The sequence below is a fragment of the Carassius carassius genome, chromosome 34 (assembly GCF_963082965.1).
Source record: "Carassius carassius chromosome 34, fCarCar2.1, whole genome shotgun sequence".
Taxonomy (NCBI): Eukaryota; Metazoa; Chordata; class Actinopteri; order Cypriniformes; family Cyprinidae; genus Carassius; species Carassius carassius.
The window spans coordinates 21,199,365-21,222,931 of record NC_081788.1 but is presented as its reverse complement, the minus strand read 5'-3'; the positions used below and the strand labels follow the sequence as shown (position 1 = coordinate 21,222,931).

General features: G+C 36.0%; 1 protein-coding gene across 2 annotated transcripts; it reads right to left on the bottom strand.

Moving 5' to 3' along the window:
- Positions 1–1,098: 1,098 nt before the first annotated feature.
- Positions 1,099–23,254, bottom strand: LOC132114718 (nexilin-like). Of its 2 annotated transcripts, none has more exons than XM_059522997.1 (14): positions 23,097–23,254; positions 9,529–9,932; positions 8,881–9,072; positions 8,358–8,442; positions 8,082–8,230; positions 6,563–6,763; positions 6,272–6,451; positions 5,498–5,686; positions 4,625–4,816; positions 3,030–3,218; positions 2,723–2,944; positions 2,453–2,641; positions 1,952–2,315; positions 1,099–1,804 (listed from the first exon to the last, which is right to left on the bottom strand). In XM_059522997.1, exons 2-14 carry the CDS (start codon positions 9,898–9,900, stop codon positions 1,791–1,793), a joined length of 2,538 nt encoding a protein of 845 aa, XP_059378980.1. In that variant the 5' UTR covers positions 9,901–9,932; positions 23,097–23,254; the 3' UTR covers positions 1,099–1,790. The 2 variants fall into 2 exon arrangements, with proteins under 2 accessions (XP_059378980.1, XP_059378979.1); XM_059522996.1 differs by having other exon boundaries at positions 9,529–9,957; positions 23,097–23,235.
- Positions 23,255–23,567: the final 313 nt, after the last annotated feature.

The window sequence follows — 23,567 nt, the reverse complement described above, 5'->3', positions numbered from 1 at the left end:
CGCGAACGAATCATTCAATTTCACCAAATCGAACTGAATCGTTTTAAACGGTTCGCATCTCTAATACGCATTAATCCACAAATGACTTAAGCTGTTAACTTTTTTTAATGTGGCTGACACTCCCTCTGAGTTCAAACAAACCAATATCCCGGAGTAATTCATGTACTCAAACAGTACACTGACTGAACTGCTGTGAAGAGAGAACTGAAGATGAACACCGAGCCGAGCCAGATAGCGAACAATAGACTGACTCGTTTACGAGTTAAGAACTGGTTGCATCGGTTTTCGGATCACCAGTAGTTCTTTCGGACAGTTCAATTTAATAAACCGGTTGAAGAAAACGGTTCACCGGTTCTTTTGCGCTCGACGTATAATGGCGTCATTTGCGATGATTGCCCTTGATTCAAGCCTTCGGTTTACCCGCGCTCATAACACTAGCACAGAATCAGTTCAGAATCAATCATCAAAAGAATCAGTTCAGTTCAGAAGCTCTGTGTGTCGGTCTGCTTCACGCTGAATCACACATGCGCAGTATCAGCTCCTCGGTTCACGAATCGGACGCGTCTGACAGAAACGGTTCTTAACTCGTGAATGAGTCAATGTTTTGTTCATTATCTGGCTCGGCTTGGTGTTCATCTTCAGTTCTCTCTTCACAGCAGTTCAGTCAGTGTAATAAATAAATAAATTGTTTTGACGCCTTTGTGTTGGCACAAACAAGTACAAAATACACTTTTGCAGCATTCTGGTTGTTTAGGTGGCAGGTATGGAGAGGACTGCTTTTTATATTAATAATTTAAAATTATAAACCATCAAGACGCCTCTGTCTACTAAGTGATCTACTTAATCGGAAGATTTTCAGAGTAGTATTCTGAAAAGGAAAGTTGTGTCAGATATGGTCAAATTTATGAAAATACACTGAAAGTGTCTAGCAGAAAAGTGATAATGTGTAATCAGATGATTCCATCAGGCCAAGTCTGCAATTAAAGAGTTTATTTAAAATCATATATAATTAATATTATTATTATTTTTAATAAAATCATGTATCATTTATATTATATAGATAAGGCTGTTAGTTCATGAAACAGACAACATCACTTCATTTTCATGAATTTTATTATAATTTTGTACATTACATAAATGACTAAAACCTAAAATCACCTCGCTAACCTCTACATACACTGTCCATACATTTCACTTCCTCACTACACTTTAACATAGAAACATCTGGGCTTATGAAAGCTCCATGTGTACATTTTTATTCAAAACTTTAAATACTCAGATCACAATATCGGGGAAAAAATCTGAGTCTGAACAGAGGTGCTTTTTGGAATTTAACAAAAGGAAATGCAACCACAGCCCCTTTAAAGATAGTGAATCAAACTCTCAAGTAACGTCTCATTCATTCAATTACATGAGTATGAAATCCTTCCTCAGTGACATAGTGGGTATATTTTGAACATACTCAACTGTATTTAATAAACTGGATTTCTTTTCAGCTACGCTATGTATTTATGCTAGAAGATCATGGGAACAGTATTTGTGTTTTGGCACAAATTCATCCCAAATATGGATTTATGTTTGTTGTTTTGTTAACCGTGAGTGCACCATCTAATGTAAACAACAGACTGCACTTCATCACTGAGCATATCTTCAGGAGGAAGGGCGAAAAATAAAAAAAATAGAGAGATAAACATCGCTCCTTCCTCCTCAGTTTTTGGCCCTACCTTCAGAATGGAACTTTTATAAAAGAAAAAAAGAAAAGTCTGGGAAAGTTCCAGAGAAGGAGAGCATCAGTAGTCCTCAGCTGGAAAGAGAAAGACAAGGAGACAGAGAGACACAGATTAACAAGAAGAAGAACCGTGTGGAAGCAGACGTGCAGTCCGTTTGAGGTTAGTGACGCCATAAGAAATCTCAGCATGCGGGTGGTTAGTGGAGACGCAAGGCGGCTTACTTTCAATGGTGAGAATGCAGGTGCTGGCAGCAGTTCCTCGGCTGTTAACGGCTTTGCACATGTACTCTCCTTCATCCTCAGGGAACGTTTCTGGCAAGTACAAGCAGTAGGTCTCGCCTCTCTCAATGTACTGGTAATCTTCAGAGTCCGGCAGCAGCTCACCCTCAAACCACCAGGTGACCTCTGGTTTGGGTTCTCCTGTTATCTTCACAGTGAACCGCACGGGCTCTGCGTCAACCACCGACTGGTTCTTCAGGGGCTTTTTAAACCATGGAGCGCCTGACCTGGCATGGTCCTCTTCATCCTCATAGGCGGCTGAGCCGTTAATGATGCTACCCTCTTCTTCTTCCTCTTCTTCCTTTTTCTAACAAGACATGAAGTTTCACACTCAGATAAATCAGCAAAACAACAGAAATCACATGCATGCAGCTCTATCATGCATTAGTGTTGAGCACGGTCCACCATTTAGCTCTTAAACAAAGCAGCCCAGGAGAGGTTTACTTTTTGGAGAGCAGCGTCAATTTCCTGTTGTTCAAATTGCATCCTCTGTAATTTCTGCTCTTCGATCTTCCTCTTCTGCTCCTCTTCTCTGGCCTTGGCCATTTGTTCAAATCGTGCACGCATGTCCACTTTCTGTTTGAACGGGACGTCTTCTGCTTTAGCTGGAGTTGTATTGTCCTCGTCTTCATCCTGTGTGTAAGATTGCAAAATTCCTCATTTCAAAGTTCTTTAGCTGGAATGAAAATATGAGAAACTCCCTCAAGCTTTTACCTCCTGACAGCGCTCTGCCTCTCTCTCCTTGATTTTCTCATCAATTTCTTTCCTTCTTGCTCGCTCCTCATCGATCTTCTTCTGGATCTCTTCCTCTGTGAGCTGCTTGATCTTCTCAAACTTAGATTTTAGGGTTTTGGCCTGGATGGAGCCGGTTCGCTTCAGATTTGTTAGTTCCCCATACTCGGTGCTCACCACCTCAGAACTTTCATTGATCTTATCCTGAATCAAACACACAAAACATATGTAAATAATTGAAGCATATTGAAATTGTAAATGTAATAATCATTTTATTGGCATTGCATACCTCGCCCATCTCTTGTCGCAACTGTTCAAACTCTTTCTTCTCCATCTCCATTTTTAGACGTTTGGCCTCCTCCTTGCGCTTTCGGTCAGCCTCCTCTTTCATTTTCAGCATCTCTTCAAAGTTGATTTCTAGTTTCCCTGGGTGCATTGCTTCCTGTGTCCTCGCCAGAGTTTTTTCATCATCCTGCACCTGTCACAAGAACGGGACCAACATCTCGTCAGAGACTGATATTTAAATACATATGAACATATCTTTTATACATCTTATGCAGGTACAGAGTGTTTTTCCATGTTACATGCTGTTATTCGTTTTCTTATGTTCGACTGATGAAAAATGAACATGCTGAATTTATAATCAAAAAAATTAAATTCACAGGTAATCAAATATTATGAATATATTTCTAAATGGTAGGTATATAAAATGTATTATGTTTACTCTACAATTATATATTACACAACAAGGTTGTGCAAAATTCAGCACTCAAGAATTGAATTCAGTTCATGAGTTGGAACTTGAATTTAATCCATGTCCCACAGGAAGCTGAATTAATTTTAATAAGTATATATAAAATCTATAAAATTAAGTATCTTTCAACCCTGATCTGTCTGTCTGTTTTTAATTAAATTCTGAATGACACACAACACTTTATTAGGAAAAAAATCAGTTAAAACATCAGAACAGTGAAACCCCTTATTGCCGAGAGCAAAATACTATACATTATCACACAGTTTGTGATTTGATACTGTAAAAATAAAAAAACTCATATACTCATATACCCCTAACTGAATAGGAACTGAACCTAAACTGAAACTGAATATTCCTTTTTTTTTTTAGACTGCAAAGGATACATACAGTATATTGGAATCTTGTTTTATTTACCAGTAAAAATCAAAATGAAATCCTTTAAACAAGACAGGAATAAGAAGCAAAAATATACATGATATTGAAAGGGTTCATATCAGAGGGAATTTTCTTTGATATTTTTATTACAAAAAAAAATAGTTTATTGTACTATAAAACCTTGCAATATTATTAGTGGAACTCAGTGGGAAATATTACCTAAACTGAAATTAATTATATGCATCATATCTCCCTTTAATTCATGTTTTCGAAGAATGTTTAGTATCCTCAATATACTATGTTTACTGCAAATTTTATTTTGTCTTGTTTTAAAAAAGTAAAAAAAAAGTTTGTTACTTCCTTATGTCCTTATCCAGTCAAATTAAACTGATTCCAGTCCAGGGCTCTTAAAGACACAATTTGGAAAGCATAACAGACGAGCATTGCAGCAGGTATTTCATTTGAGAACACTGGAGATTTGCACTTATGGTGTGTTCATATTTGAAACTGAATTCATTGTTTTAGATTGAATTAGAGACCATAAGTAAGTTGGTGTATTGAAATTGACACCACTTAACAGCTGGGCTCAGATGATATACATTTATTGAGCAGAATGCATTATAATAAACATGCAGCATAATGTATATTTATGATACATTATTTGTAAGCAAAGCAGTGATTGTATCGTTTCCTGAATATAGTGTTAAATAGAAGCCCATTAATAGACTTTTTGCTTATCTCATCCATGGTCCTACCATATTTTTGCGAGCTTCTGCAAAAAGTATTTTCTCCTCTTCCAGGCGTCGCTTGGCTTCCTCCTCTTTCCTTTTCTGCTCTTCTTCTCGTCTTTGTCTTTCCAAATCCTCAAAGCTGATGGCCAACTTCCCGGGTTTGGCCGCATCTGAGTTTATCATGGCCAGCAGGATGTCATCATCACTATTTACAACCTGCAAATCAATATATTAGTGTAACAATAAAAAACTCCATGATCACGGGAAGAAGGAGGCGGGAACCGGCGGACAATCAAATATAAACTTTAATAATCAAAATAAATACAAAACAATGCGTCAGCCCCTCACAGATGACTGACGCGCAGAAATAAAAAGCAAACACAAACTAAAACCCAGGCCTGGTCCTCTCTCGTCCTTCACTGTCATCGCTCCAGTTTTATATCCTTCCATCTCCTCCGTGGGACTCGAGACCGGTGGGTCGAACAGGTGTCGCTCATCTCCAATCACTCCACCGGCCTCGCTCCCACGTCCCTCGGCCCCGCCCCACTCGTCACAATTAGGTTTGGGGAAAATTAGTTAGTCAACAGTCAAGTGTGTTATCTGGTTTCCAACTTACATGTTCAACTGTGCCAAGTCAGCAAACCCTTATCACTGTTTGATTTTAGATTGTAGCTGTTATATTTCAAGCCAGACATGCTGTCCTGTTTTCTATGATCTTTTGTAATAATAGTGAGCAGTTTGTGTCTATTAAATATTATGTAGGCCTGATCAGAAATTAACACTGATAAATGCGGTCAAAATATAATGCTTACCATAGTACACATAAAAAAAAAAATAAAAAAAAAACACAAACATGATATATTACCATGGTGCTGTTTCACAAGCACACAAACTGACCATGCTTTTTCTGGCCTCGGCAAAGGCCTTTCTCTCTTCTTCGATACGTCTTTTCCTTTCTTCTTCCACTCGCTTATGTTCCTCTTCCAGCCTCTGTCTTTCCAGCTCCTCAAAGCTGAGTCGAAGTTTACGAGGTCTGAATTCTTCCTTTTTTCCCTTTGCATCCTGAGTATCCTCATCATCCTGGGCCTGCGATAAACAGTTTATCATTATTCATGTTACACATATACAGTGGCCCCAATTTAAAAACTCTTTGGATGCTGAAGTAATGTGGATTACTTATGTATTATTGTAATGTTTTTATCAGCTGTTTGGACTCTCATTCTGACGGCACCATTCACTGCAGAGGATCCATTGGTGAGCAAGTGATGTAATGACAAATTTCTCCAAATCTCTTACAATAAAGGAACAAACACTTTTACAGTACTTGTCGAAGTCTGCAGCCGGAGAGAGAATTGGGAGACGAACGGTGAGTGAGCGGGCTGAACGCAAATAATCAACACCTGTCTCTTGTTTCAGTAATTGGCGTGGAGAGAGTATTTAACGCCAGGAGAAACAGGAGTAGAGGAGAGAGACCCGCTGCTGACGAACGTGATCGCAAAGCTCTGCTTACCAGTCTGTGTTTTCAGTATATGGTGCGAGAGGCACCGTCTTTGTTTTATGTTTTATTTAATTAAAAATCGTCAGCAGTAAAGCCGACCCCTTGTCCTCTTCCTTCCAACCTCTGAACCCATTTACATATATATATCTACTGGTTGTGGAAAACATACTCACCATGTCCAGCTTGGCCTCTTCAAAGGCTTTCCTTTCCTCCTCCAGTCTGCGTCGGGCCTCCTCCTCTGCCTGTTTTCTCTGCTGATCCTGTCGCTCCTTCTCCTGTTCTTCAAACGTCAGACGCAGTTTACCAGGGGTCACCTGCTCCTTCTCCTTGGGAGGAGACTCTGCATCATCCAGCTTTTTTGAAGAAGGAAACTTTTTTAGTTAAAAGTGTTTTTTTTTTTTGCCAAAGTTAACAAAACTCTTTCTAGTACAGATGGCATTCATCTTTAAAAACAGATTGTTCACCTGTTCAATCATGGAACAACGCTTGGCCTCTCGGAAAGACCGGCGGTTTTCATCGTATCTCTTCTTCTTTTCCTCCTCGGTTTGCTTCTTTAGTTCCTCTTCTCTACTCTTCTCTAAGTCCTCAAAGTTCATCTTGATCTTTCCCGGTTGTTTTTGAGATTTTGCAGGCACCACTCGTACCAGCAGACTGTCATCACCTTCCTGTCATGAAGAAGATGTGGGGAAGTAACCCAAACAGATAAAACAGCAGTTTTATCACTGGAATTACAAAGGTGTGATCAAATGTCTTCCTGTTTTGTTAAGATTTTTGAAAATCAGATACAAATGTTAGGTCTAACCTGAAGCCATAACAAATCATTTTATACATTTCTACTGCTTTGACCTGTAACATTTCTGCAGTCATGGACAAGCATCCAGACAGGTTTCAGATAAGGCCTGACAGCAGAGGACATTCTTCTGGCACAGTTGCCTTCATTTGTGTCATACTAGACAGAGATATGGGATTGCTAATGCGGTCAGAGAGCATGAACTACAAGTGGTGTGGGAAACAGTTGGATGTCAAATGTTTGTTAATTCTGGCTCCTGTAAGTGTGGACGGTGGGTCATTTGGGCATCACTGCACACATTTTTATATATACAATAGTGTATAATATACTGTACACTACCTTTTAAATATTTGGTAGGATTTAAAAATATATATATATTTTTGAAATGTCTCTTCTGCTTACCACTTGCTGTCACTTTTGATCAGTTGGCCTTGCTGAACAAACTTATTACGACAACACTTTACAGTAAGGTTTCATTTGTTAACATTAGATAAATACATTAGTTAACATGAGCTAACAACGAACAATATTTCTACAGTATTAATTCATGTTAATCTCAACATTTACTAATACATATTTAAGATCTTTGTACTGTAACTGTTAAAATTAGTTTATGAACTTTATTAATAAATGCTGTTAAAAGACATTGCTCATTGCTAATTCATGTTAATTAACACTTAGTTAAAATCTACAAATGAGAACTTCTTGTAAAGTTAAAGTATTTTTTTCTTTAAATCTTACCTGAAAAGAAGTGTTTGTTTGTGTGATTTTGAACAGCGGGCCATTTTATGAATCCAAATTTATTTTATATTTATTTACAGTATTTCAACAAAGAAACAAAAAAAATAATTATTAAAAATATTTAATTGAGTTTATGAATAATTTATGTTAATAATGTTAACCTTTGGGTGTTTATGAGTCTTACCTTTCCTGTCACTGCAATTTTCTATTGTGATGTGGCATTGCTCTATACTGTAAATCGATTCTTTGATTTGATTTCACTTCCACATATTGCTAGGTTTTAAAACCTAGCAATATATACTTTACATTGCATCAGAGGATTACCTGAGTGATTACAGATACTTTGGGTGGAGATTTTCTAATAGTAGACCTGATAGAGCAGCCTCCTGCCAAAGTCGCATTAAAAGCATCCTGCTGTAGCCACAGCCTGTTATCATGACACTCTGACTTACCTCCTGGGCTTTCTTGGCCAGCTCTTTCTGAATCTTGGCCTTCTCTATGGCCTCCTGTGCAGAGCGCTTCTTTCTCTCCGCTTCTGTTCTTTTCCGCTCCTCCTCTTGCCTTTGTTTCTCCATCTCTGCAAACTTCCCCTTCACACTGCCTGTGAATGGACAGAAAGCTGACAGTTGGCATCTATAATGGGATTAAAATGCTGTTACAACGATTACGTTGGATCAGTCCTAAAACCAAATATTCCATATCCCTCCGTTTTTCTCATTTCACCCTACCTGTAATTTTGGGAACATATGTTTTTTCTATCTTCGTCGGCTTCACCTCTTCCTCTTCATCACTAGAGGTGAGGAGTTCCTTTATCTATGGAGGATCCGACAGTTGTTGTGGGGTTAGCTGTTTTATCCAGGATCAGAAACCATGCTGGTCATAGCAAGCCAAGCAGACCTTAATCCTTTTAACACAGGCACATATGACCTACAGGGGCAGATGCTGATTGGGCCATCAGTCGTGACATAAGCAGGGGATAAGTAGAGTGTGCAAGCAGCAAACAGGCATTACAGATACTGGGGTGTTTTACTGATTAAAGGCTTTTTTTATAAGGTTTGTTTACCTCCTGAAATCAGTTATTGATGCATGCCAAATCTTATGCAAACACTGCAGAACCAGCAAGCAGTATCTTTATTAACCTCAAGTCAAAATCTCCTGCTATGCATTGTTAGTGTCAGAGAGATGAGGCAGGGCAGTCGGTGGATGAAGTAACGAAACAAGATGATGAAACAAGATCATTTCTCTACTGACCAATTGCTTCCTGCGAACATACTCTCTCTCTTTAATGTACTGCTCTCTGCGTTTCTTTTGCTCCTCCTGACTTCTCTTTTGGCTTCTCTCTTCTCTAGCTTTCTGCATGGCCTCAAACTTATTCTTCACATCTTCTTTTCCCAACTTGGGAACATAACTTCTCTGTACAGGCTTAGATGTTTTAAGCAGTTTCTTCAAAACAAAGAGAATTAGAGGTATGAGAGATTGTTAGTAAAATAGAGAAATGGAAAATCTGTTCAATTCTTTGCCTGATTGATTATATAAATATTATATTATATAAATTACATAAAACATATAGTTGACTGCTTTTCCATTGAATAAAAAAGCATATCATTTATTGAAAATATAAATTATAAATTAAAAGTAAATTAATTAAAAAATTATAAATTAAAAGCATGAATAAAAAATTTATAATTTATAATAAATTATATATATATATATATATATATATATATATATATATATATATATATATATATATATATATATATATATATATATATGTGTGTGTGTGTGTGTGTGTGTGTGTTAATTATTATTTTAATTAATTTTTATTTAATTGTAATTTTTTGGAACGTACACATTTTTAATAATGTATTTAGAAATATTATTGTAGCCTAATCATACCTCTTGTTTTAGTGCCACCTCTGACATATTTGTCATATCATGTGATGCATCGACCTCTTCATCTTTCTCCACTTGGGTGATGTTTTCCTCATTCGTTTTGGAAACCCTCTCTCGTTTTCTCGTCCTGCCGATGGTCTTTGTCTCCTGTTTGGGCTCTTTGTTCTCTGGTAACTTGGTTTTCTTTGGTTCATCTGCAACCCTCTTCATCTCCACTTCTTCAGACATACTCACATCACATGTTTCTTCTTTATGGTCTTCATCATTGATTGTATTCTCTGTATCATTATCATTAGCTATATCGTCTGTGTTTTTTGTGTTGTTTATATGCGTCATGTCTGTTGACACGTCGGCCATGATTATCACATCAGTCATGGTGTTGTTTCTAAGATACACCGTAACAGAGCCTGTTGCGAGACACATCAGATGAAACTGACATTGGGAAAAAGACATCATGATCACAAGATTCCATTGCAAAGGAACTGCTTTTGACCTACTGTAATGTTTATTATGTTACAGATCTAAGATTCTTAGACTGTTACTTGTTTTCTCTAAAAGGTAAATAAATGGTACTAAAGTCAGTTTTGAGTCTTGATAGTGTTAGTTGGTGGTCTACAAAAGAACAGATGTGTGGGGAACCTCCAACAAGAGCCTTGTGGGACATAAAGGCCCTAATTTTAACTCCCAGTCTGGGTCCAGCCATGTGATTGGGGCTATTTTTACCTGGAGATATGAGTCTAAGAAGAGGTCAGCACCCAGATGGCACACAGTGCAAATGTACAATCAATTTAGCTAAAGTTAGCAACAATTTTATTTTTTGTGACAGTATGTGTTTTACACTAAGTGCAGTTATTTGCATTTCAAAGATTCTACATCTAACTTCATTCTAAAAATAATCCCAGAAGAACAGCAGCATTTACCAATGCAGAACAGAAAAACTTGATTTTAGGCATGACTCACTACATGTGTGATATTATATATTTGTAATCATTTAAATTTCAATGCACAGTCACTCTTCTTTGCTATTCCTATAACATCTCACACAACTGAAGCTCCTGGTGACTAGAACTCACAACTGATCACACCTCACTTTTAGAAGATGACGAAGACAATATGGGCCCCACAAACAATGTCGCCATTTTTCACCAGTGTTTCCCGCCACATTCCAATTGATGTATTTATTTTTATCAATAGATGTGAATTTATGCTGTACACTAAGCATTTTCCACAGACAACCATCTATGGAAGTAAAGTAATGACTTATGTCTTTGAAACAAAAAAGCATGCTGAATAGCACTATCTGAAAAAATAATGCATTGAATTAACAGTACTTGCATTTTAATGCCTTGTATTTCCAGGGCTTGCATCTTTACTAGGTCCTGAAATTTAATATAGTTGTTCGTTTAAGCTATGAATAATTCAATTAAAAATATTTCACACACTTTTTGATAATTAAAAAAATCAATAATTCATATTCACGTTCCAGAATTCACTTCCAAAATATTAAATCGGTTTAAAAATACGATGTATAATCTTCGACAGGCAAATTTCGGTCCATTTTATTTTACTTTCAAAATTCGCTTCCACAAATTCAGTGGTTAAAATTCGGCAGGCAAATTTCGGTCCATTTTATTTTACTTTCAAAATTCGCTTCCACAAATTCAGTGGTTAAAATTCGGCAGATAATTCGCCCTTTCACATCCGGGAGCTGCAGGAATAGCAGTAGAGCACAGAGGCATGATCTCCATCTGGGGGTACCAAGATGGCGGCGGAGTAAGCAGTCGCTTTTTTGAGAGCTCTCTTTAAGACCGCGGATTTTCATGATTTAAACTAATTTACTCCACCCGAATTGAAACGATGAATATTCAACAACAGATACTTAAACCAGCAATACTGCAGCCACCGTCCTCTTCAAATCCAGAAAAGTCAACGGATGGTGAGCATAATTACTGTGCAATGGATGTAACAATGCAATCAAAGAGGGAACGAGGACCAGACTCGACTCCGCCAACTCCGAGTAAAACTTTAAAAGAAAAAAAGACTAAGCCAAACATTGAGAGTGATCATCCCCAAGCTTCAAATAACGATATTTTTGAAGCAATATTGGAGTTGGGGAAACGTGTGACTGGAATTGAGTCGCAGTTAGGAGACATTAAAGAGCAAAACCGCCAGAACACCGCCATGATTGCTAGTTTAACCAAAACTGTGCAGTTCAACTCGGAAGAGTTAAAGGAGACTAAAAAGAAAGTGTTGGAATTGGAGAAGGCTAATGGCCATTTACTGGAGGAAAACAAAGAACTGAAGAAGAAAGTTATGGAACAGAAACGATATAGCATGAGGCCGTGTCTCAGTGTGAGGGGTCTAAAGCAGAAGAAAGATGAAAACCTCAGAGCGACCATTATCCCCATACTGAAGAAAATTGGCCCAGAATATGCGGGAGACATGGAACGTGCGGTGGATGTTGTTCATAGGCTTGGCAAAAGAGAGGATAACCGCACCAGGCAAGTCATTATCCTGTTTGCATTGAGACATGTGAAGGATGAAGTATGGCTGAAAACCAAAGACTTGCCAATATGCAGAATGGAAGGTATTAGCTTTGCGGAGATGTTACCCAAAGAGGATTTGGAGGCACGAGAGCGTTTGTGGCCGTTGGTTGATCAAGCAAGAAAGGCGGGAAACGAGCTTTTTTCCGGGGGCCCTACGCGTACATTGATGGACGTCGTGTTGAGGACAACTGACTGTCTTTTTTAGGATAAGACTTTAAAGGTGGAATTTTCATGAGCGGTTTGAGAGCTCTAAAATGTGGCATTTTCTTATTTTAGCAGCACGGTTAAAAGTAAATTAAAAAAAAAAAGTTTTATTTTTTTTATTTTTTTTGATAGTTCATGATAAATGTAAAAATTTCTTTTGGTTCTTTAAACGTTAGGGGCTTGAAAGAACTTGTTAAACGAAAGGCATTATTTTTATTTTGTAAAGGGCAAAACTCTCACTGTTTTTTTTTACAAGAAACTCATTCCTCAGAAGCTGATGCATCGTTCTGGCTGAATCAATGGGGCGGAAAAATCCTCTTCAGTCATGGCTCTTCAAGATCCGGTGGAGTAGCAATTTGCTTCAATAACTTTCCTGGAGAAGTTATCACACATCGGACTGATACAGAAGGACACTGGTTAACAGCTGTGGTGAAAATTGAAGGTTCTTTCATAATATTGTTTAACGTATATGGGTATAATAATGAGGACTGATACAGAAGGACACTGGTTAACAGCTGTGGTGAAAATTGAAGGTTCTTTCATAATATTGTTTAACGTATATGGGTATAATAATGATAACCAAAATAAGTCAATGCTAGATGATATAACAAAGGTGATTTCTGAGCTTAAAGGTCGATATCCTACAGATTATATTTTATATGGAGGGGATTGGAACATGACTCCAAATGAGTGGCTTGATAGGTGGCCAGCTAGAGTTGGTAAACCTCAATTTAATATTCTAATTAACAACTTTTTGGCTGCTAATAATTTTAACGACATTTGGAGAAAAATATACCCAGGAATAACAGGTTTTTCATGGTTTAGACCAAATGGATCCTGTAAATCTAGGATTGATTATTGGTTGGGCACTGACAATATAGTGAGTCATGTTACAAAGACAATTATGTCAAATGCACCTTTATCAGATCACTGTTATAAAGAACTAGTCTTAGAACCTACAGATAAATCAACATATAGGAAAGGCTTTTGGAAATTTAACGGTAAATTATTACAAAATGAAGAATATTGCAGTAAAATCCGAGGAATAATTACTGAAATCCAAAATGATAACGCCATTATTGGTTATAGTAACAAATGGGAATTCATCAAATTCAGAATCAGAGAAATCAGTATTCAGTTTAGTAAAGTACTAGCCAAAAAAAAATAAAGAGTTAGAAAGCAAATTATTAAAAGAAATACATATATTCTGTAGCAACACCAATTTAACCCACCAATTTGACTAGTTGAATTACAAAACAAGTTAGACCAACATTATCTTGACAAAGCACAGGGAGCTTTCGTGAGATCGCGAGCGAGATGGATTGAATCAGGTGAAAAGAATTCCTCTTATTTTTTCAATCTAGAAAAAAGCAGACAACAAAAAAACTGCATCTCTACTCTTTTAGTAAAAGGTGAGGTACGGAAAGACTCCAAAATCATAGAAAATGAAGTCTACATGTTTTATTCTAAATTATATTCTTCTCAGTTCTCGAAAGTAGACTGTAATAACCTCTTTCAAAATCTTTCTCTATTAATTCCCCAGATTGATTTATCTTTTAAAAATATTTGTGATTCGGAACTTAGAATAGAGGAACTGGACGCAGTTCTTAAGAAAATGGCTTCAAATAAATCCCTGGGATCAGATGGCCTCACAGTTAATTTTTATAAATATTTTTGGAAAGATTTGAGAATCATATTATTTGAAGCGCTAAAAGAATGTATAGTTAGGAAATAATTGATGACTAGTATGAAACAGGGCGTAATTACTCTGATCCCAAAGCCGGGGAAAGACAAGCAGCAACTAGACAATTTAGGACCGATTACTCTACTAAACACAGATTATAAAATATTTTCAGGATCCATTGCCTCTAGACTTAAAAAAGGGATAGCAGACATAATAAGTGTGACACAGTCGGGCTTTATAAAAGGAAGAGTCATTCATAATAACATTAGACTTGTTATGGATTTGTTAGACTATAGTGATTTAATTGATGATGATGGTTTTATACTCTTCCTTGATTTTTATAAGGCCTTTGACTCTGTTGAGCATGAATTTATTTTAAAAACACTTCATTATTTTGGTTTTGGTGACAAATTCAAAGATATTATACATATGCTGTATTCTGATATAAATAGTTGTGTGTCTTTGGGACACGGGTCCTGTAAAAGATTTAATATTGAAAGAGGAATAAGGCAAGGATGTGGAAGCTCTCCCTTGTTGTTTATAATGGTCGCAGAAATTTTGGCTATCTTAATTAAAAACAGCGTGATAGAAGGTCTGAATTTAATGGGCAAACAAATAATTATAAGTCAGTGGGCTGACGACTCAACATTGTTTCTTAAAAACAAATTTCAAATTCCCATAGCATTACAAGCTATCAATATTTTCTCAAAAGACTCCGGACTTCAGTTAAACTTAAATAAATGTGAATTATTGCCATTAAAAGAACAATCCATACAATCATTGTATAACATAAAAGTAAAAAAAAGAAGTCAAATACTTGGGTATTGTAGTGACTAAAGACAAAATGATCTCTGAAAAACGAAACGTAGTAGACAATGTGGACAACTGCAAATCATTTCTATGTAGATGGTTATGAAGAGATCTTTCCATTTTTGGCAGAATATTGTTAACTAAAATGGACAGTTTATCTAGATTAATATACCCAGCTTACTCTCTTCCAATAGCACCCCATATAGTTAAAACTATCAACAAACTAAATTTTGATTTCATATGGCGGAATAAATGTCATTATATAGCCAAGCAGGATTTAATTCGAACTTATGAGGATGGTGGTGGTAATGCAATGGATTTTGATTGTATGAATGGCATGTTAAAAATTAGATGGTTAAAAAACTATATTCAAAATAAAAATTCATTGTGGTATTATATTCCCAATCAGATTTTTGAAAAGGTAGGCGGCATTAGTTTTCTGCTCCAATGTGATTTTGATTTTAAGAAACTTCCTATGAAACTTTCAGATTTTCATCAACAGGTCCTTCTGTATTGGAAACTAATATTCAAGCACAATTTCACACCACACAATACACCAATTTGGAATAATAGGTATATTTTGGTAAATAGAAAATCTTTTTATTTCTGAATGGTTCTCTAAAGGTGTCTGGGCTATTGCCCACTTCATAGATATGGAAGGAAATGTTTTACAACATGTTGAATTCTGTGACAAATTTCAAATTAGTTGTACCCAAAAGAAGTTTAAACAGATTGTGAAAGCTCTCCCAATATCACTTGTAGCTATAATTAAGCAGGATATAATATATTCAAAAATCACGCCTTCCTTAAGACAACTTTGCATTAATGCTATTGATCTGCAAAATTACAAATGTAACAATAAGTTTATAAGGAACTGTTTACTTAACTGCCAAACAAGCTCTCTCAAAAGAGATTATATTCTCAAAGACTTTAGTAAGGAGGTAATAAAAAAGATTAGAGGTGATTACTTAAAATTTCCAGTTCCCCAAAAAACAAAAGAAATGCAGTTTAAAATTATAAATAGGATTTATCCAACTAATGATTTCTTAGAACGGAGATTTAAAATAGATGTAGGAAACTGTAACTTCTGTGAAAATGAACCTGAAGATTTGGATCATCTTTTCTGGTTGTGTTGTACAAAGGTTTTGGCTGGACCTTCAACAATTGTTCATCTCTAAAGGAATTCAAATGATAAATCTAACAATTAATGATATAAAATTCTGTGTTTTTCGGGTGATCACAATGATTTTGGCATTAACAATGTGATTTTGTTAAGTAAACATTTCATACAGAAATGTCGTTTCTTCAAGACAATTCCTAACATTACTCATTGGAGGAATGAATTGAAACTTTTTTACAACTCTTTATTAAGGATTAATAACAAGAATGCAGTGAGACTAGCTTCTTTTATAAACAAACTTATTGAATAATTGCCCTTTTGGTTCATTTTCTTTTGATTCATTTTCTTTTGATTATGTGAAAGCCATCTTTATCATATGGCCCATGCCCCATGTTCTTCTGTCCTTTTATGTATTTATTTTCTAAGATGTGCACGGTAGAATAGTAAGATTTTCACATGGTACCTGATTTGTTTGTATTTGCTTTGTCAATTTAAAAAAAAAAAAAAGCATGATCTCCATCTGCTGTCAGTCGCTCACCAGCAGGTGGTGCAAGCGGCTTCTGATGAAGACCAAAGCAACAGGTGGATTAATTAATACAGTTACAAAAACTGATCTGCAGAAATTAAGCAAGCGCTAAGTGGAAGTTTTGATTACAGGGCATGTGGAAAAGCTGATTGTGCGTATGTTTATTTCAAAATCTTTGCTGTTACCAAGTAAGCAGCATTCAAATGAGATTATAATGGTGTTTTACCCAACGCTGAATTACAGAACTAACATTACATCTAAGGAAGACATATATTGCTTTCGGTTGTTTAGTTTCCGTAACTTTGTGTCATGGCTAGTGCGTCGCTGTTCTGTAATAGGCTACTGGGGATCCCCTCACGTCACACTCCAGGATTCCCCAATGACGAGTAACGCATAAGACCTCAGAACTCAAAATACATTTTATTGATGATTTTGCAAACTATATAGACAGTTAAGCAGATGTAAAATATGAACGAACGCTCAAGGTTTCACGCGGTTTACCTCAGAAATCTGTTAAAAGAAAAGAAAACACATTACGTGGCTCAGCGCACTAACAGTGACAGCGATTAAAAGACAAAACTCACATCTTACTGATGATGCAAACTATATACAGACAGATGAGGATATGAACGCAAGAACAAGAAAACCTGCATGTTATATATATATATATATATATATATATATATATATATATATATATATATATATATATAAACAGAGCCGGCCAAGCCACTAAGCGACCCTTGCAATTGCAAAGGGCCCCGTAGCCAGCAGAGGGCCCCCTAGAGTCACTCTAAAAATAATTGTTTCTGCAAGTATTCTCATAAACACAGTCGGTTATGTTTTAAGTGAACGTATACACTGGCCTGCTGCTCAGAGAAATTCGCTGTACCGGATAAATCTCTCTCTCTCTCTCACTCTCTCTGTCTCTCTCGCTGTAAAATAGACGACGTTAAAGGGGGTGTGTTTTTTAAGATACGCAATGGAGTAGACCAAACTAAACAGGGAGGGAGGGCAAAACACTAATGCAAACAAAATATATCGGCCACGGCCGCGCGATCAACTCACTCATCCAGATGGCCAGTCCGCCCCTGAGCGCAACTGCCCGAGCGCTTTGGAAAGAAAGTGTGTGTGTGTGTGTGTGTGTGTGTGTGTGTGTGGGCGCGTTGACACCATAGACAGTAAAAGAAATGGACACAGCGACCCCATTGGATTCAATGGAGACAAGTGAAGTCGTTATCTCTTTATTCCCGGGACAACTTTGCCATCGGAAAGCGTGTGTCTGCCACGGGCTGTCCACAGGCTGCGCTCCAGACTGACCACACATCGTAACATGTTACATTTCTTAAATAAAAATTGAAAAAAGAAATTATCGCGGACGAAAAAATTATCGAGCTCATTTTTTTTTTATAGTGCGATTAATTGATTTATCGACTATCACGACAGGCCTACTATTTACATCATTAAAATAAAGTTTACGGAAACTCGTTTTTCCTCGTCAATCATTCTCCATTCATAAACGTTATTCAAAAAGGGCGCGTCTCGTGCACGGTAAAACTCTCTCCAATATATCATATGATATATTTACATTATAACGCTTGATCTCTAGATAAAAGGCTGTGGATTTTCATAAAATGACTTTATTTTGTGTATTTGTATTTTATGTTTGTTGCTGTTTTTCACATCACAAGGACTATGAATCGGCATCAAACGCACAATAACTGGAATTTAAAACTGTGAAGAAACAAATGATCAATAAACTGTTGGACAGATAGCCTATACATTAGGATTTGTGCGCTCGACATTTCTTCGCTTTGTGCCGTGAACTTTTAAATGCCCACTTGAGCAGCGCTGCACACTGTGACTCCATGTTGCTTTGAGCACACCATTCTGCACAAATATGGATTTTAATAGTTCTATTGAAATATTACCTAATTCTTATTATTGTTACTATTAATCTTGTTTGTGGTGTTTTAGATGTTATTGTTAATTTTGTTTATTTGAAAAATTCAAACATTTAAATGTTCTATTTATTATTATATATAATATTTTATTTAAATGTTATTCTATTTGCTCGATTTCATTTAAATTATATATAGGCTGTTGTTTGTGCCTCTTAAACTCTGGTGTCAATTAAAAATGTTTCTTTGAATGTCAGTGAAAATCACTTTATCAGTCTTCTTATTCAGCAAGTTCATCAGTGTGTGTTCGTTGAACTGCACTGCCTTTCAGCTCAGTGGTATCATAATTTTCCTTTTAGACATCAAACATGGAACTCAACTCAAGAACTCAAGGTCTTTTATTGTCATTCTGTACATGTTGCCACATAAGAACAAAATACTTACTCAGGACCAGCAGCGTAATAAAGATAATTAACATACAGCATACATAGAATAATTTAAACATCATTTAATAGACTAAAAAATTAAAAAATAACATAGTAGATATAATATGTACAGTATAGTTATAAGGTGGTCATTGCTTTTCTTTAGGCCTTACTTAAAACGGTCAAAGGGGCCTCCAACTGAATTTTGCTTAGGGCCCCCAAAGGTCTAGGGCCGGCTCTGTATATAAACATTAACGTCTTTTATTGCCTCAAGATATTAAATTATTAAATTCGGCATCTAATTAATACAATATATTACTGTATATTATGTACATTTAAGCAGATGAGCCTCACAAACCACAAAGTTTCATCAAATTTAATTGTACGTAGTACAATAATATATTCAAATTAATCAGGTCATAATAAATTAATAATTTACTCAAACTGACTAAATATATATGGCCAATAACTTATTTCTCTTTATATGGACACTACACAAATATTTTTTTAAGAAAAAAATTACAATACTTAAAAAACATTTTTTTTAAATGGGGGTTTTCGTGTTCAAAATATTGTATGTTACTAGTATGTTGCTAGTGACCAGACTGACTTGCTACAGTTGAAATTTTGCCAATATCTTCCTCACTGTATATAATAATACAGTATATAATAACTCATAAGAAATTACAGTAATTCACATAATTTTTTTTAATTTTATTATTTTATTATGTTCCAAAGGTTGTAGTACATTCCTAGTTACTAGACTGACATACTATAGGTAAATTTCTGCTAATACCTCCCTTGCTGTACATAAAGTACATCAATATTTTATAATACAACATTTGGAACATGAAAAATCCCTTTTGGGGGTCTTACAGATTTTGTTTTGTTTCAAATAATTGTGAATGGCACATGCACTATAAGGCAGATATTAGCAATTTACATTAACTACGTAACTAACAACATACTAGTACAACCTGTGAAACATGAAAAATCCCTTTGGGTAAATGTTTTTTTTTTTTTTTTTTTTTTAAGAAATGTTTGTACTGTACGTAATGTAAGGGAGATATTGGCTAAATCTAACCTGTAGTAAGTCAGTCTTGTATCTAGCAATGTACTACAACTGTTGGAACATGAAAACCCTTTCCAGGGATCTTTAATATGTAAATAATTGTATACTGTAAATATATGAAGGGAGGTATTGGCAAAATCTCACCTGTAGAAAATCACTATGAGAAATACAAGATTAAGAATTTGACAGTGTGTTATTTAAAATTGTAATTAAAACACATTGGACCTTTTAACCCAGTCAGTGGAATTGTCAGACGGTCCCTTGGGTGCGGTAGCACGTCAATAATTTCTTCAGTTTAAATTTTCTTCAGTTTAAATTTTCAGAATTAATATACCTAGATTGTTTTTAACTCATTTTTTTATGTTAATATAAATTGGTTGCATATTGTTAAAACTAATCATGGTATTGATATCTTTGTGGGACTGTCGACTTTATAGATCAGTGGTAATGGAAATCAATTATAAAGAAAATGCAGCGCATTGGATTCTTTTTGACCCCATTTGCTTGCCTGTATATAGTTTGCATAATCATCAATAAAATGTATTCTGAGATCTGAGGTCTTATATCACAGTATTAATTGATTGAGAAGCGTTACTCGTCATTGGGGAATCCTGGAGTGTGACGTGAGGGGATCCGCACAAGCCATGACACAAAGTTATGGAAACTAAACAACCGAAAGCAATTTATATCTTCCTTAGATGTAATGATAGTTCTGTACTTCAGCGTTGGGTAAAACACCATTATAATATCCGTTGAATGCTGCTTACTTGGTAACAGCAAAGATGTTGAAATAAACATACGCACAATCAGCTTTTCCACATGCCCCGATAATCAAAACTTCTGCTTAGCGCTTGCTTAATTTCTGCAGATCAGTTTTTGTAACTGTATTAATTAATCCACCTGTTGCTTTGGTCTTCATCAGAAGCCGCTTGCACCACCTGCTGGTGAGCGACTGACAGCAGATGGAGATCATGCCTCTGTGCTCTACTGCTATTCCTGCAGCTCCCGGATGTGAAAGGGCAAATTATCTGCCGAATTTTAACCACTGAATTTGTGGAAGCGAATTTGGAAAGTGAAATAAAATGGACCGAAATTTGCCTGTCGAATACTATACATTGTATTTTTTAACCGATTTCATATTTTGGAAGTGAATTCTGGAACGTGAATATGAATTATTGATTTTTAATTATGAAAAGGTGTGTGAAATATTTTGAATTGAAATATTCACAGCTTAAATGAACAACTATATAAAATTGCAGGACCTAACAATGCAAGCCCTGGAAATTCAAGGTATTAAAATGCAAGTACTGTTAATGCAATGCATTATTTTTCAGTAATTGCTATTCAGCATGCTTTTTTGTTTCAAAGACATAAGTCATTATTTTACTTCCATAACCATCAATGTAGACACAATGTTTACTATCTTGATTAGTTAAACTTCGTCTTCACATTTAAGGTTTATTTCAGAGTTTTGTTGGACATTGAAGATAAATGTTTAGTATATCTGTTTAAAAACATTTAGCTAAACCCTAACATTCAAAAGAATGGCACCCTAAAGTGTGATCTAATGAAATAAACATTAGTGGGATCCAGAGGTGGGTAGAGTACCCAAAAACTGTACTCAAGTAAAAGTAAAAGTACTTCTAGAAATATTTACTCAAGTAAAAGTAAAAGTACTAGTCTTGAATAGTTACTTGAGTAAGAGTAAAAGAGTATCGGATAAAAAATCTACTCAAGTAGTTAGTTACTAGTTACTTTGGGTCATATATACTGAGCCTATTTTTATTTAGATATATAGATAAAATGTATGTAATGTATGTGTGTGTGTATAAATGTATATATTCCATCAGCCTTTACTCCAATTTATGTAATTTATTATAAAACCCTGTCTGTTTACTTAAGTAACAGATATAGGTGTCATGCCATAACATATTTTTAATATGACTGACTTTATATTAAATGTGAATTTAACATTGAAAGTTAATGTGATATAAATATTGCTACTAATCTTTCATTGTTCAGAAAGAGAGCAAATAACATTTACATTATTAAAGATCATTTACACTGACAGTCTAGATTTCAATCTCTCTCAGAAACTCCCATTAAAATCACTGAAACTGTTAACACTGTGAAATCAATATCTTATTTACAGATTCGTACACACATCTGCACTTTGTTGTTTCTGACGAGAGAATTCGCCAGAAAGAGGTCTCCAGTCAGTGAGCGAGTGAAGGAAACACCGGCATTTTAGCGATGACTCGTCTGAACGCCTCTGATTGGCCAATGCTTTAATAAGCTCAAAAGAATCATGTGTGATTGGTTATAACGTGCAGCGCTGTATAAACGCATCTATCTCTGGCTCAGCGCCAGCAAGCGATCACACATCTGAGTGAATAAAATATTAATCGGCTATTTTTTGTCTTTTGGAAGCTGCATTCAACTTGACTCCCCTCTGTTATAAGCCACACACGTACAACAAACTAATGTCACAGTCAGTGGTATCATGTACTGTAATCGAATGTAGCCCAAGTTATTACCTGTTAAACAGTAGACAGCACACGCGGTGTTCATCTAATAAGGATCTCCATCGCAAGCAAATAATAGCCTTTGCAGATTTGCTTTCAATTTAGTGCAGTTCCATAGCCACGTTTTCAACGCTGCTGATGTTAAACGTTACAACTCTGAGTGAACCACTTCAGATGCTCAGCGCGTGCGGCAGGGAACTGAACGAATCATTCAAACTGATTCATGAACCAATTCACCCGTTTGCCAATTGGTTTGATCAAGCCTTTGAACAGAATTGACTCAAAAGAATGAATCATTCGCGAATGGGCATCGCTCATTGCCCAGAGAAAAGTAGACGGCGCGTTTGGAATAAACTGAAGCATTTATAACATTTATTGCATTAACATAAAGTAACGAGAGGAGCGTCGCCCACAGTAACGAAGTAAAAGTACAAATTTTCCCCCAAAAATTTACTCAAGTAAGAGTATAAAGTACCCATCTTTAAATATACTCCGAAAAGTATTAGTTACCCCAAAAAATTACTCAAGTAAATGTAACGAAGTAAATGTAACTCGTTACTACCCACCTCTGGGATCTAATGAAATAAAAGTCTACCCCAAATAGTATACTGTATTCACAGTGAGTTAAGTAAAGACATGAGGTAGGCCCTCATCCATGTCGACATGCCCTTTGGATTTTTTTATTTATTTATTTTTTCTCCCACAGACTTTATTAAATTCTTCACACTTCATAAACGATAACGTAAAAAATACCCTACCTTCTTAAGAGTGAAATTCTTTCTTTGTCTTCAATCATAAGATTTGTTCTCAGTTCAGGGTGACTTTGATAATGCCAGAATCAAGTATAAATCCACAAGCACAGGTTTAGTCCTGTCTTCCCATGCGACAGAAAGTCCAATGAGCGCATTCGCTGTCAGTGGGCGCTATCCATAAAAATATCCGTGCCCCTCTCCATCTCCCGCATTCCACACGCGCCACCGGCTCGCAGCCTCAGCTGTTGCACCACATATGTCTTCTTATCTCCGAGTCTGAGGCTGTTTTACACAAAATTATTTGAACACTATAATTGTTATTTTCAAGCTGTCAACGACACGAATGACCTGTAAGTTATTATTTAGTAATGTGCTTATTCATTCATGTATTTTTAATGGCAGCCTGTATGCACTCTAAAATATCATGTTAAATGTACGTTTAAATCAATCTTTCATTCATTACTGGCGACATTTTTA